General features: G+C 37.2%; 3 protein-coding genes across 3 annotated transcripts in view; all 3 read right to left on the bottom strand.

Annotated features, from left to right (window-relative positions):
• Positions 1–9,768, bottom strand: part of LOC149678270 (cytochrome P450 4V2-like) — a 34,568-nt gene extending 24,800 nt beyond the window's left edge. Inside the window, exons 1-4 of the mRNA XM_089836263.1 lie at positions 9,522–9,768; positions 9,293–9,405; positions 9,137–9,222; positions 8,619–8,818 (exon numbers count right to left, since the gene is read on the bottom strand). Coding sequence (XP_089692389.1) covers positions 8,619–8,818; positions 9,137–9,222; positions 9,293–9,388 — 382 coding nt within the window. The 5' untranslated portion in view covers positions 9,389–9,405; positions 9,522–9,768. The remainder of the gene's footprint in view (positions 1–8,618; positions 8,819–9,136; positions 9,223–9,292; positions 9,406–9,521) is intronic.
• LOC149678271 (cytochrome P450 4V2-like) lies at positions 4,914–8,553 on the bottom strand. Its single transcript, XM_089836947.1, has 8 exons — positions 8,478–8,553; positions 7,585–7,654; positions 6,938–7,061; positions 6,714–6,869; positions 6,481–6,654; positions 6,341–6,407; positions 5,865–6,044; positions 4,914–5,801 (listed from the first exon to the last, which is right to left on the bottom strand). The coding sequence occupies exons 1-8, from the start codon at positions 8,551–8,553 to the stop codon at positions 5,635–5,637; spliced, it is 1,014 nt and encodes a 337-aa protein (XP_089693073.1). The 3' UTR covers positions 4,914–5,634.
• A 793-nt stretch (positions 9,769–10,561) lies between the features above and the next one.
• LOC149678269 (cytochrome P450 4V2-like) lies at positions 10,562–14,435 on the bottom strand. Its single transcript, XM_089836262.1, has 11 exons — positions 13,758–14,435; positions 13,243–13,355; positions 13,087–13,172; positions 12,834–13,033; positions 12,615–12,675; positions 12,438–12,561; positions 12,227–12,382; positions 11,822–11,995; positions 11,688–11,754; positions 11,140–11,319; positions 10,562–10,874 (listed from the first exon to the last, which is right to left on the bottom strand). The coding sequence occupies exons 1-11, from the start codon at positions 13,954–13,956 to the stop codon at positions 10,705–10,707; spliced, it is 1,530 nt and encodes a 509-aa protein (XP_089692388.1). The 5' UTR covers positions 13,957–14,435; the 3' UTR covers positions 10,562–10,704.
• Positions 14,436–14,496: the final 61 nt, after the last annotated feature.

Raw genomic sequence — 14,496 nt, 5'->3', positions numbered from 1 at the left:
TGCCACAGTCCGGGATCGAACCCGGGATCCTCTTGCTGCGAGGCGAAAGCGCTAACCGCTACGCCACCCCACGTCACGTTTATAAGACAATGAACATAAAGGAATAGTCCAATTCATGGCAAATGATTGAAAAAAAAAAATAAGTTACGCATTTTACATCGATGCTAGCAGACTGTATGTTTATAATAATTAACAACATTACATATCGGATATTTTCATTAAATCATTAAAAAACACAAATGACTTTCTCTTTTGAATTAAAATTGATTTGAAATATCACGCTCTTTCAGATATTTACTTACTTATTTGGCAAAATGCCAACTCGCTTAATACTTTCCTGGTTTAACATGGTAATATTTGAGACAGAACTATTTTGCAAGGCGCATGCGCTTGTGGATTTTTGTCCAACGTCAAAACGGGGTTTGTGGGTCGATTTCTGAATATTTAGTACCACCAAACAGTTATGTAATTCACCCACACGGTGCGATAGTTACCCATCTTTTTATACTCAAGATGAAGTTTTCTAACTTATTAAATAGTTTAAGTTCAATTAGTTTATCATAAATAATTTTGGCGAACATCTTTTCTTCAATCTTTATCAAAAAGTCTTGATTGTCAAAGTGGTCATTAAGGAGAAGGCCAAACCCAAAGCACTTTTCAATTTGAAGCTGAAATGTTAGAATTACATTACTTTCTTATTAACTTATTAATAATAACAATTATTTACTAAATTCCAGTTTTAATATTCTTTTTTGCAAGGAAAAAATATATTTTTTTAAGTTTCACCTAGGGCTCTTCTTACCATCATTATACGTCATTATTAAAAGGACTTATTAACGTATATCTTCAAGTTACGTTTTTACCGTCTTGCGCTGTAGATGTTGCATCACACATGAATGATAGAAGCCGATAAAGTGATTTTGACAAGCTGGAGCCTTCCGATAACACTAAAGTGTTACGTACCAATCCAGCGCTCGTACAGAACCAGAGAACCTGGATGAGTCAGGGATTCGGAAAATGGGCAAGAAGTGATTTACTATAAGAAGGCCTTAAAAAGCGTCCGGTGCTCGCGTGATAGTCGATAATCCCCCTCATGGGTGGGGGGAGGGTGGAAACGGTGGAGGGACTTAGTATTTTATCTTACTCTATGTTTTCCACCATCTATCTCTTTTACCATAAGTAAAATAATAATATTATGTTACTTATGCTTTTACCTTTTCGTTAAGCCTTAGTTTGGTTTTTGGAACTCACGAAATCATAAGTATAGTACACTTGATTGGATTATAGAACGAACGATTTTCACGTAGAGACACATATTCAAAATCCTTCAAGCCTTTAACTAATTTGTTAATGGTAATTAAAAACCATTCGCGAACCGTTTCAGCACCACTGGCAGCCTCCATTTTCTGTTTACTTTGCTCGAGGTTTGTTTTTTCTCTAGTCGGAATACGTCATTCGCGTCTGTATGACCTATCCCCACGGGATCCAATGAGAAGGCGTGGGGCTTACTTGACCACTAACACCGGCGTAAGAGTAGAAGCGTAAAATCTCGCTACTTATGTCTTCTTATATAGTAAATTCCTTCTTGATCGCGAGTCGTAGTGGCTCGATACCTGTCGGCTCGGCTCGGCTCGACCATAAAAAAGCTCGCTCGTTAATTAATCGAGCTCGTGAGCAGTCCTATAAAAAGGTCAGGGAAAATCTCAGAAAAAGGTCTGAGAAAACCTGGAAAAGTCAGGGAATTTGGTTGTGAAAATTCTGTGGCAACCCTGCTGGAAATAAAGCTGGAAATGTGGCGAATTTATACCTTCTCCCTAATAAACTAGGTATCGCTTCTTGGCAGTACATTGTAAGAATCCTTAAACTTGAAATAATCATTTTGCTTGAGAAATCGGTCTTCATCGAAGCGTACAGTCAATCTTGGTATTTTAAGTATGAAACTACATTTAAAATTAAATAAAATCTCATCTCGTTTTCAAGGTTCGAAATAAAATCTACTCTTTATGAAGACAAAATGGTTACATAATAATGGGGTGTTAGATATAATGGTTCCGTTCCTAATTACATTCTGCCTTATATATTTTCCCTAACGACTAAAGTGCCTTGACAAAAGCTTCTATAATGCCTTTGAAATGTGATTTGTGCAACGTTTTATTTATAATGTAACTCTTTTTTACAACTTTTAAATTTAGAAAACAATTCTTAATTACGAATTAATTGCAATGTTAAAATGTAACGGGTTTAGAGTAGAACGCTCTTAAGAGGCTTCATAGCTAGGGATTCTCGGACTCGTCCTTGAGAAGATCTTTAAATGCATCAAACCACTTCTAATGAACCTTAATTTCCCCTTGTCTTACTAACAACAGGAGTTCATAATAACACCGCTTCGGGGGAAGTACGAAATTGGTTAAAAAAGCCCGTAACAACAAAGTTTCACCGTAAAGCTCAGCGGATTCATACGCCGCTTAACTCCCAAATAAATAGTTACCCCTATTTTCAGCGCCTACGCGCATTAACTTCCACACTTCCGGTTTAACACTATTTTTATCTTGTTATTTTGGGATCGAAAATGGCTCACGTCTGCGTCTGTCGGCACGTTGGAACTTAAGCCTTGGCTAAGAAGTTAGCTTTTCAATGGTTTCTAGTTTTCTACAAAACATTCAAACGATCGTCATTGATGTTTTTGTTGTGATATGTGTGAGTGGGAATTCCGTGGTTAAATTAAACGGTTTGGACAAATTTATTCGAAGTATCTTCAATGTAAGAATTCCGACGTGTTTCTACGTCCACCATAGTCGCCATTTTTCTTAACGACGGAGATCCCAGCCAACGGAAGTTTTGGAACGAAAACCAAGGAGAATAGATACCACTACAATCTACTGTAAAGTTGTATGTTCATCAACGTGCTAATCCTTTCTATGCGCAACGACAAAATCTTCTTGTTCGCAATTTTTACTAGGCCTGTGCTAGTCCAGTTTTTTAGGGTTCGAGTCGAGTCTCGAGTCCTTAGAAAAGCTCTTATAGAATCTCGAGTCGAGTCTTTTAATTGGTATCGAGTCCACGAGTCCTTAAGTCAGCTTAAGAACTAGGTTTCAAGTCCAGTGTCGAGTCCTGATAAATTATATCAAGTCCCACTCGAGTCCAATTAAATAAATTCTATTAATACTAACTTTAATTTAATTTACTTAGTTTAATTTTACATAATTTTACAAGAATTAAAATAAATTAATTTCTAATAAGGATAAATTTTACCTGGAATATTCATGATTTTACTCACAAAGTGTAACTCTCTCTACGAAAATGAAGAGCAGTAACAATGATTTTAACTTTTGGTTCTGGTTTGCTTAACTCCTTTATCTGAAGTCAAATTTTTGTCCAATCACCTGTCTATTCTAAACTTTAAATCGATTAAACTCCACTAGATGCGGCGCTCTACTTAAAATTCCGGGTCACAAAGTAAATATTTCTGGACTTGATAGGACGTCAAGTCTCGGTTCGAGTCCTCCTCGAGTCCAATAGTGTAGATTTTTAAGAACTCGAAATAATTTTCAAGTCCTAAAATTTTGATTTTCGAGCCTCGAGTCGAGTACTCGACTCGGGACTCGATCGAGTACTCGCCTTCACTCGAGTACTCGCACAGGCCTGATTTTTACCATTAGCTCTATGACCAGTTTCGTACTTCCATCTTCAGCAATTCGTTATATCAAATTCGAAATTTAAAAAGAAACTTTCGCAAATATACAGGGTGTTTCTGAAAAGTCCATCACAAATTAAGGGGCGTGTTTATGGGACCAAACTGAGCGGAAAGTACCAAAGAACATGGGGTGTACAACATTTTGTTACGGAGATATGGCCTTCCAAACATTCGCCCCTAAAACAAGGAAATATCCAAAAATGAGGAGTAACACTTAAGACCGACTAGCCAGCTTGTTTAAAATTACTAGACAATTTCAATAGCCTTTAATCGAACAATTGATTTCTACCTTTACTAATCAGAAGCGTATAAATGAGTAGAAGTATGCCTACGGTGGTAATGTAAAATTAATCCCAAGTGACATGATGTTTCAAGATCTTCCCAGCACCAAGTAAAATGGTTCTGATTGAAGGGACTTTTATTAGCACAGCGTAAACAACGTTATTTTCAGGAATTAGTCCAAATGTCCACGGGCGGCATTACAAAAACGAGGCAGTCTTTCGAATGATACTTGGACATGTTGGAAGATCCCTGGCTTGTTCCTGTTATCTCAAACCGTAAAAAGCTACGCAAATCTTCATCATCACGGACAACACTCTTGTACGTTAGGTATGACCTTGAGAAAACCTAAAAGGACATCTCGAATGTATTTGAAAAACCCATCTCCAATTAAGGGGCGTGTTGTTTGTTTCCAACAGAGTAAACTCGCCCAGAGAACAATTACAATGCAGAGCCACGTTTCGGCGTTAATGGCCCACAAAGGTGGTCCCAAACAAAAGAACAAACTTTAATTTGTTTCGTTCAGTAATTGTTTCATGTGTCATAGATAAAACGCCATGATTAATGCACAAAGAAAATGTTATTGACAAGTTTTCGGACCGCGATGCTGAAATGTGGTGGTGCACCATCGTGCATGAACCACATTCTGTTTATTAAACCTAAGGGTACGTCTTCGAGTAGTTCTGGTAAATCGTCCCGTAAGAACTACAAGTAAGCCACACCGTTTAACCTGGGCTCTAGGAAATATGGCCCAATTAAATTGTCACCCACAATACTACACCACACGTTTAAGCTGAATTGTACTTTGCGAATTCTAACGCGTTTTATCTATGACACATGAAATACTTACTGAACGAAACAAATTAAAGTTTGTTCTTTTGTTTGGGACCACCTTTGTGGGCCATTAACGCCGAAACGTGGCTCTGCATTGTAATTGTTCTCTGGGCGAGTTTACTCTGTTGGAAACAAACAACACGCCCCTTAATTGGAGATGGGTTTTTCAAATACATTCGAGATGTCCTTTTAGGTTTTCTCAAGGTCATACCTAACGTACAAGAGTGTTGTCCGTGATGATGAAGATTTGCGTAGCTTTTTACGGTTTGAGATAACAGGAACAAGCCAGGGATCTTCCAACATGTCCAAGTATCATTCGAAAGACTGCCTCGTTTTTGTAATGCCGCCCGTGGACATTTGGACTAATTCCTGAAAATAACGTTGTTTACGCTGTGCTAATAAAAGTCCCTTCAATCAGAACCATTTTACTTGGTGCTGGGAAGATCTTGAAACATCATGTCACTTGGGATTAACTTTACATTACCACCGTAGGCATACTTCTACTCATTTATACGCTTCTGATTAGTAAAGGTAGAAATCAATTGTTCGATTAAAGGCTATTGAAATTGTCTAGTAATTTTAAACAAGCTGGCTAGTCGGTCTTAAGTGTTACTCCTCATTTTTGGATATTTCCTTGTTTTAGGGGCGAATGTTTGGAAGGCCATATCTCCGTAACAAAATGTTGTACACCCCATGTTCTTTGGTACTTTCCGCTCAGTTTGGTCCCATAAACACGCCCCTTAATTTGTGATGGACTTTTCAGAAACACCCTGTATATACAATCATTATTATCATTGACAAATAGAACAGTTAAGTCCGAAATATTTTCAGTTCTTCTGGTTTCTGAGCTCAAAATGGAGCGGCATTTTATGAATTTTTGAGACAAAATCAAATTCATTAACTACTTTGTCTCTCGGTAACTGCGAAGTTATTCGGAAATGGCGAAGAACGTTTACTAAATATAGTTTCATTTCAATCGTGGCGAATGTTTGTCCTGAAAAACAGTTGAAATTAAATGAAGTTTTAATTAATTATAGAACGAAAGGTGTTGACGAACCGATGCAATTGCGGGGACCGGCTGCAAATGGGATGTAACAAAATGGGTGTCTTCCTTCGCTGTTCTCCGGATTGAATCTGTCGGGGTCGAATACTTCTGGATTGAGGAAATGTCTGGGGTCGCGATGAACGCCCGGTATCAAGATGCCGCACGTCACACCCTTTTTAAGAGTTTTCTTGCCTAAAATTGCAATGGCATTATTTTATATAAATTTATTGAAGTATAAATTATAGGGGATTAAACAAAAATGCTCTGTTCTAAATTATAGACGCGTCCATCTTCGGCGGCTTTAGGTTGAGGGGAAGGGGGTAGGAAATGTTTTGGAACTCGACCAATTTTTTTCACTCTAGTGTAGGCGCGATGGAAGCGGCATAAAATCCTCAAATTTATTCACTGCCCTGGTGCCAGGATCTACTACCAATGGGAGAGCCCTTTACTTCTAGTCTCATCTTACTTCTGGTAAGATTAAAACGAACCTATTTGCAAGTCATCTGTTAGCTCGCGAGCAATCAAAGGAAGTGGAGGACATAGCCTTAGCGATTCCTGCAAAGGGTTAAGTTGGCTTTCACTTATAATATTGTAAAACTTATGCTTTAGCTACTGAACAATAATTAACCTTGATGACATTTTCGAGGTAGGTCAAGTGTTTCAGGTCGATGTATTCAATGTCTCTTTCGATGTCTGTTCCACAGACGGAAGTCAACTCTTCGTAGACCTTTTCTTGAATCTTCGGGTAAAGACCGAGCATGTACAGGGTAAATATAGTAGCGGTAGTGCTGGTGTCGAAACCCTACGAAAGAAATTTTGTATAACCTTTTTTCATTTGAACGGCCATATGTTGTTTATCACCGCTCCAATGATAGTAACGGTTTCGTCTCGAAGTTGTTTATCACTCATCAATTCGGGGTTTTTCTCGAGCATTTGTAGAAGGGATTGCAAAAAGTTGACATTTCGAACGTTATCGTCGGGCTCTTTCATATTCGCCTTAACTTTCGACAACTCCGTCTGTAAATGAATTAGTGGTTTCGTTACGTATTGTGTCAAAGCCCAAAATTCAAAAAGTGTCTATTTACTTGGTACGTCTCGTCCATTATTTTAACCGCATTTACGGTTTCTTTTCCCTTTGCTGTCAATTTGAATAATTTCTCAGATATCAGCCATGGTCGAACTAACCGGTAACCTAAGCTTTCTTCTAGGCTAAAAATATTAATAATATTTTAATTAAATCTAGGCAGAGAGAATTTATAACAGGGAGTGGAAACTGAGGAATATTATGTAGCTCAAAAATCACGTGATCAACAAAACTGGCCAGGTCTATTTCCGGTACTATTTTCTGTGGCCCCTCCCTCTAGGGAGGGGCTAGAATGTTATGGGAGGGTCTAGGGGAGATGGACACTACCTTTTTAAGGAAAGGGAACGGTCTGACTAAAATAACTCCAAATGGCGTCAGTCGCACTCGAAATCGCGAACCCTTATTGGGTAATTGTACAACCAACAGTGATTGAGGGCAAACTTTAAAATTAAAGGAGAGTTCTGTGACTGGAAATTTACCTGGCCAGTTTTAGCGTTTGAGCTACATTGTATTTAGCACTCTCAAGGGCAAGAGTTTCCACTCCCTATTATAAATTCTCTCTGAACTAGGCATGAATAAAATATTTAAAAATAAGGAAAGCCTCAGCTTGCGAGATAAATCTACAAGATTAATTGAGTTGGTACATACCTTTTAATGGCTTTGAAAAAGAAATCTCCAAAATATTTGTTACTATGACAATCTTCGTCAGTAACAGCGTCTAAAAGAACAGATAATTAATGTTGTCTTTACTCTTAAGGACAGCTCAAACATTCGCGTACAAAACAGGCTAATGTCCCATTACCGAATACCGCCAAACTATGAGGGTTAATTGATTTTCAAAAAAATTCGCAGTAAAAATTCAATTTCCATTTGGTTAAACGATGCATTTTTTGGTGGCAGGATGAAAAATATTCACTTTCTTTTAATGAAAAATTCAAGTTCCATAATATTATACCAAGAAGTGATATCTATTTTATTGGGGGAAGGTATAAGATGCCTAAGAATTCGCGCGCCATAGTCCCAGTCCCACTTTCAAAATACAAGGGGGACGTAAAAGGAGGCCCGGGCTTATTTCGCCTCTCCTCAGTAGGAAAATATGACTGTAATTTTCGACACTCGCGTCGCACTGACGTGAGTTTTCAAGAACCAATGAGATGCTGGTTGTAATTTAGAGGCGGGGATTTAGTCCGGACCTACGTTTGGACTGGAGATGAAGCTGGAAATGTGGCGAATTTATACCTCCTCCCTAATAAACTAGATATCACTTCTTGATTTATACCTTAAAAGAACGGCCTTTTTCTAAATATAAAACGAAAGTTATAAAAAAAGAAATTATTATTTTAAAATAACTACCATTTAATTTATCTTAAAATTGAGCGCTTGCAATTTCCCGCAAATTTTATGAAAATGAACTTTCACATTTTGGCGGAATTCAGTCTCATGAGATGCGGCCCAATGGGACATTGGATTAGGTCCAATGGGATAAGAGCCTGTTTTGTAAACTCAAAATTTCAAAGGATAGAAGGGGCAATGAATGAGACCCATTAACTTAAGTTCACTGTACAAGGGTCGCAAAAATTGCTTTGCTCTCGTTCTTTTTAGAATTATAAAATCCATGATTACGCGTCACTCTTCGAACCTAAATATGTCTAGTTTTAAATATGAAAAGGTTCTCAATTTACCCATAATTATGTAGAACGAGCACTTCTCGATTGAATCCGATATGTCTAGAATCTTGGTATCAGATTTGGAAATGTCTTCTTGAAATTGAGAGATCATCACTTTGACGTGTTTGTTAATCATGGGAACAAACTCCTTGATGCTCTGATGGTGAAACATTGGATTCATCAGTTTCCTCTGTTTCTTCCACAGGTCTCTCTCGCTGAAAATTTGGCAATAGACTATTTCAGAAAATTACATACAGAGAAATCAATACACTGGGGCGAGGCCTCCATTTGGGTATTCTCCTTTGCACCCAAAAGCAACGCCAGAATGAGCCCGAGTACACTACACGCGGAGGGAGGCTAGTAAACTCGCACTGCCTCTAGCGGTGGTTCGTGGCGAGAGTGAGAAAAATACCCCAAATAGCGGCCTCGCCCCTATATGTTGGATTCCCTGTATGCAGTATCCGAAATGGTCTTTTAAATCGCTTTCTAGAAATTTTTCTAATCATGAGAACGAAATTTTCCTTAAATCTTACCTCGTTACTAAACCACTGCCTAAAAACATGTGAAATATCTTGTAAAAGTCGGCTTTGTTGATTTCTTTGCTATTGGTTAGCGCAACCTTGAAATAAGTGGTCAGTTGGAGTGAGGTCAGTCCCAAATTTCTTGCCACACTTTAAAAGGGCCCTTACCTTAATTAAATCTGGATCAACTAATATTACGATTTTTTTATTCAATATATTGAAATGGAAAAGTCCTTCATCGCGAAATATCGAAGACATTCCCATAAGGGTTTCCAAGAAATCTAAAAAATAGCAGAACCAATTATCAGTGATGCACAGATTTTTCACGACCAAAAATCACAAATATCTATTTTTTTTTCACTATTTAAAACTACTTATTTTTAAAAGTCAAACTCACAAGTTGTAGAGGTGATGTCTTTAACTGGTGGAAATAGTTTTAGAAATCTGGCGTGTCCAAAGGCGAAGACTGACTTGAAACCGTAATTTTGAGTACGAATCCCAGACTTGTGGCAATGGAATAATTTTAAGCAGAGACGACATAAATGACATCAATTTATGAATCACTTCAAACGCGAAAAGTAATATCCTCAGCACCATGGTTGTTTGTTGTTTGATGGAAAGGCCTATTATGCAGCGATCAACACTTCGACCCGTCGTGTTTATACTCAAGCTAGAGTCAAATTCATTTCCTATTAACTCGCAATGCATTCTAATTTTCGTTAATGATTCGGTTAAATTCAACTAATAAATGATATACAACTTTAGCGAACATATTTTTCCTCAATTATCATCGTTAACGCCCATAAAGTAACGTAAACATCTCTTAAACTTGCCAGAAGGAAAAATACCCGTTTACAAGTACTAATTATAACCTGTGCATTTCTATGTTATGGAAATTTTAATTTTTATTGCCCATTAAAAACGTGCAAACTAACCGTATTTATTTCCAGAAGCACTTACTTTCTTAGGGAAAGTTGAGGCGTATGAATACGCAATGCGATATACATCATAGTAAAGAAAGTAGTGGTGATGAAGGTCGTTTGAACTTAATGATAAGGTGTTACTTGGCTCTATTATATATCTGCTCTTTCCCTAATAATTTTTGGTTTCGTTGTACAAGGCTTAGCGTCGATTTTACCCATTTAATTTTTGTAGCTATGATGATTATCACCGAGTTGATATCTGTCTCAATCAAATATAAATAAAAGGAAACAACTACTTTAAAAGTTTAGATGATTCAAAATGGCCGCTTTTGAAATCATCACAGCCTACAGATCGAGTCAATTTGTTTTTATAAAGTCTGATCAATATGACTCGATCCAAACCGGTTTTTCCAAGCAGCTGAAATTTTGCAATGACACTGAAACGTTGACTCCTTTTCTCAATGGCAACAAATAAATTAAGATTCTTGAATTTCCATTAGTCAGGTACAATTAGAACACTTAAACAAATTTTAATAAAAATCCAAATAATATTTTACAAAAGCTGTCAAGAAATTCGGCTTAATTACTGTTATTATGAAAAGGAACATCGAATTTGAAGTATTTTACAAAAATTTTTAATGGTTACATCCGAAAGTTTCACTCCGACGTCTTGTTTCTGGGCTCAAAATGCAAGTATATTTTGGGAACTTTAGTTACAATTTCAAAACTGACAATTATCTTATCTCTGGGTTCTTGGGAAGTCACTCGGAAGTTTCTTATAATATCCGCAATCAAAACTTTCATTTCCAACATTCCAAAGGCTTGACCTGGTCAAGTAATTAATTAGTTCACAGGTACCAACCATAAGTTCAATGGCCAAAAGTGACTTTTACTGTCCTTTGCTAAATGGAGATTGAAATCACCAGATAACAGTTTTGTAAAAGCTTTAGTGTTAAAACAAAAACCCTTCAAAATTAATAACATAACCTTCAAAAACCCTCTCGTTAATTGTTTTAAAGTTAAATCAATGATCGGTAAAATTTTTGTCTAGCCATTTCATTCTCTCATTTTAAAGTTTTGTAAGCAACAAACCTATGCAATTGCGAACACCGGATGAAAATGGCAAATAACAAAACGGTTGTCTGTCTGCACTATTTTCTGGTTTAAACCGATCAGGGTCAAATATCTCCGGATTTGGGAAATATCTGGGATCACGATGAACCGCCGCTGTTAAGATGTTGCAATTCAATTTCTTTTTCAATTTTACATTTCCTATAGAAACAAATACAAATAAGTTATAGCGCTCCTTACAAGGAGGATGTATAAGAGAGGAGACTCATTATGCAAAGGGGGAGGTAACAAAACCAGGCAGATACTGCATGCCGTTGGTAAAAGTGCGTCAGGTCACCGTTGTTGGAAACATGGGATATTTAAAATTATAAACCAGGTCATGAGGCTAGAGCAAGGAGGCTTGAACGCATGGTCGAGACGTACGCTCTCTTGCGGTAACCATGGTAACTGGGGAACGGCACAGTACCGTTTTATGAACGGGGCTGGGACTACGAGCATTTTGTCTGACTTCGAAACTCCCCTCTCATACATCCTCCTTGCTCCCTGGTTTTGCGAGTTCTTAAGTTGACCTATTTGGATGTCTTCCGTGAGTTTGCGTCCGAATAGTGGAATTGGCGGATACAGTCTTTGTGTTTCCTGATTGTGAAATGAAAAAACACATGTTTTCTTCTTGGTTTACTCGTAAATCTGACGTTAATCGTACCTTGATGACGTTTTCGAGGTATATTAAGTGTTTTAAGTCTGCGTATTCAATGTCTCTTTCGGTGTCCGTTCCTAAGACGGAAGTCAACTCTTGGTAGACCTTTTCTTGAATCTCCGGGTAAAGACCGAGCATGTATAGGGTAAACGTTGAAGTATCTGAGCTGGTGTCGAAACCCTTAAATAAATTGTAACGATAAACTTCTTCACACTTAAAGTGTTGGCTTTCCATAGTGTCTAGCGCTACGTAGCGTTGCTCCAATAGACCATTCCATTCATTCCACATGAGAAGCAAACATCACAAGGGCGGGGTGTGTTGGTTTTTCTTCAAATAACTATTGGGATTGTCTATGACGGCCTTTCAACATAGAGCGCCACCTAGCGGTAGACATTCGGTGGTCTTAATTACAGCTGAAACGATTGTGTAGCATTCATTTTGAAGTTGTTCCGTAGTCATTAGCTCCGGATTTTTTTCAAGCATCTCTAAAAGTACGTCCATGAAGTGCACTTTTGAAACTCCACTGTTTGTCGCTTTCATTTTAATTTTCTTTTTATTCAATTCAGCCTGCATATTAATTTACATGAATAAGGGAACGATACGACATCTTAATTGTACTTACGAGAAACACTTCCTCTATAACATTGAGAGCCTCTTTGACCTCTTTGCCCAGTTTGGTCATTTTGAAAATACGGTCTGACGAAACCCATGGTCGAGTAATACGGTAACCGAAGCTTTCTTCTAATCTAAGGTCAGAAAATCATAGAGCAAACGTTACCCATAGCAATTTAGCTCTTACTTTTTAACGGATTCAAATAATTTATCTTGATAAGTCACGTCATTGTGATCAAACACTGCGTCTGTACAAGATAAATATGGTTTAACATTAATCAACCTTCATAAAATCATCCTTTGAAGACAACTAAATTTCAATGACTAGCTCTAGATAGCAACATGAAAACCTGGATAGACATTGGAATAGTCTACTTCGAAGGAAGATTTCATAGACTTCTATTACCAGTTATCAAGTAGAACATGGCACGGAATATCGGTTCTGATATTTCGATAATTCCATTATCAGATTGAGTCAAAATGCGACGAAATTGAGCCACAACATTCTTGGTATGAGTGTTCATCATGGGCACGAGTTCCTTGATGTTTTGCAGTTGAAACATGGGGTTCATCAATTTCTTCTGTTTCTTCCAAAATTCTCTTCGACTAAATAGATTCATAAATATTACACCCATTCTCCGGATTTTAACTATCATTACCTCGTTAATAAACCATTGCCCAAGAAAGTTCTTATAAATTTGTAGCTCCCAGACTTGTTGACCTCTTTGGTGTTCGTAAGCAGAACCTTAAAATTACGTAGGGAATTTTATATGTTGGTGTTGTAAATCATTAACAATTATTTGATACAAAATTACCTTTATAATTTCGGGATCAAAAACGTAGACAAATTTCTTATTCATTATGTTTAAATTCATGAGTCCTTCTTCACGAAATATTGACGCGAGTCCCATTAGTGTTTCCATAAAATCTGAGTTCAAAATAAAAATATTTAATTTCTCAAGCTATCTAGGCGGGCTTTGAGGGAGGAGCTAGTCTAATCATTATGTATGGCAAATTTTGCGTCACGAATAATTTATCTCTGACCTCTCGTTGCTACGTCACAGTGATATGGGTATTACTCATGCGCTAGGAATATGAGCAGAAGCCCAACCAATGAAATCATGGTTAGAAAGACGTCGGTATTATGACGCGAGACGGAGAGAAATCAAGCCACGCCCACAATACCCGCATAGAAATTAGCATGGAAACTAAATATTATTTTATGCATTCCTGATTTCCATGATATTCGTGGTCTGGTCTAATCTTACAAGTGTTCTTTGCTTATGTTAATAAAGTCACAATTTTAACATGAATTAAAATTAATACTTACAAGCCGTTATTGATAACCCTTTTATTGGTGAAGATAATTTGAAACATCTGAAGTGTCCCAAAGGAAACACGTCTTGAAGTCCATAGTTAGGGTAGGGTTCGGTTTTGAAATACTTCGTTACTGATCTTAGAATAGACTTTATGCACGACACGGATTTATAAATGATTTCAAACACACTTAAAAGTCTTTTCAGTAACATGACTTGATCTCCGAAATAAACTAATTAAGAAACTAAAGGTGCGTGCGAGATAAATTTTGGAATTGAATAAAATCAGACTTTAATCTTTCCTTTGATGATTAACTCTTTTAAAATTCAATCGAAAAGTTTTAGAGAAATAGTTTTTTTTCGAGCGTTGTACAAAGTCCAAAAATTACGCTTACTTCAATCATTGTTCCGAAGTCCATCAAGTACTTAGAACTAATTTTAATTATCCTAAATTACTCGCTTTGTATATTTATTTCTCGTAAAGCGACTCCTGGTGAGGTGCTGTCAAAGGGTTACTTAGTACAGACTAAATAGGAAGATGGACTGCAAAATTAACCAAGTGTAGGACTTCAATTCTCGCTTCCGTCGTTCTCGAACTAGCTCGAGCATTAAATCTCTAGCATTACGAAGTATAGGTAGTGTCATCTTATAAACTTAATACGGATTTTTTAAAACTACCATATCGATGCGACTTTTCTGAAAGTTCTCATTTTCACTTTTGTGATTTTTAGGGCTGGAAAAGTTTTAAATTGA

Source organism: Phalangium opilio, unplaced genomic scaffold (genome assembly GCF_054372755.1).
Source record: "Phalangium opilio isolate 3A_F unplaced genomic scaffold, DU_Popi_V2 ptg000042l_1, whole genome shotgun sequence".
In the NCBI taxonomy this organism is placed as follows: Eukaryota; Metazoa; Arthropoda; class Arachnida; order Opiliones; family Phalangiidae; genus Phalangium; species Phalangium opilio.
Note: the sequence above shows the minus strand (reverse complement) of the source record. Positions and strands in the feature narration are given on the sequence as shown.

Coding starts and splice junctions, on each gene's coding strand:
- LOC149678271 (XM_089836947.1), bottom strand. CDS start 8,553: ATGGATTTTATAATTCTAAAAAGAACGAGAGCAAAGCAATTTTTGCGA. Junction 6,408..6,480: donor ACCTCGAAAATGTCATCAAG/GTTAATTATTGT, acceptor AACCCTTTGCAG/GAATCGCTAAGGCTATGTCC. Junction 6,045..6,340: donor AACAGATGACTTGCAAATAG/GTTCGTTTTAAT, acceptor TTGCAATTTTAG/GCAAGAAAACTCTTAAAAAG.
- LOC149678269 (XM_089836262.1), bottom strand. CDS start 13,956: ATGTTACTGAAAAGACTTTTAAGTGTGTTTGAAATCATTTATAAATCC. Junction 13,356..13,757: donor AGGGTTATCAATAACGGCTT/GTAAGTATTAAT, acceptor TTTTGAACTCAG/ATTTTATGGAAACACTAATG. Junction 11,755..11,821: donor ACCTCGAAAACGTCATCAAG/GTACGATTAACG, acceptor TTTCACAATCAG/GAAACACAAAGACTGTATCC.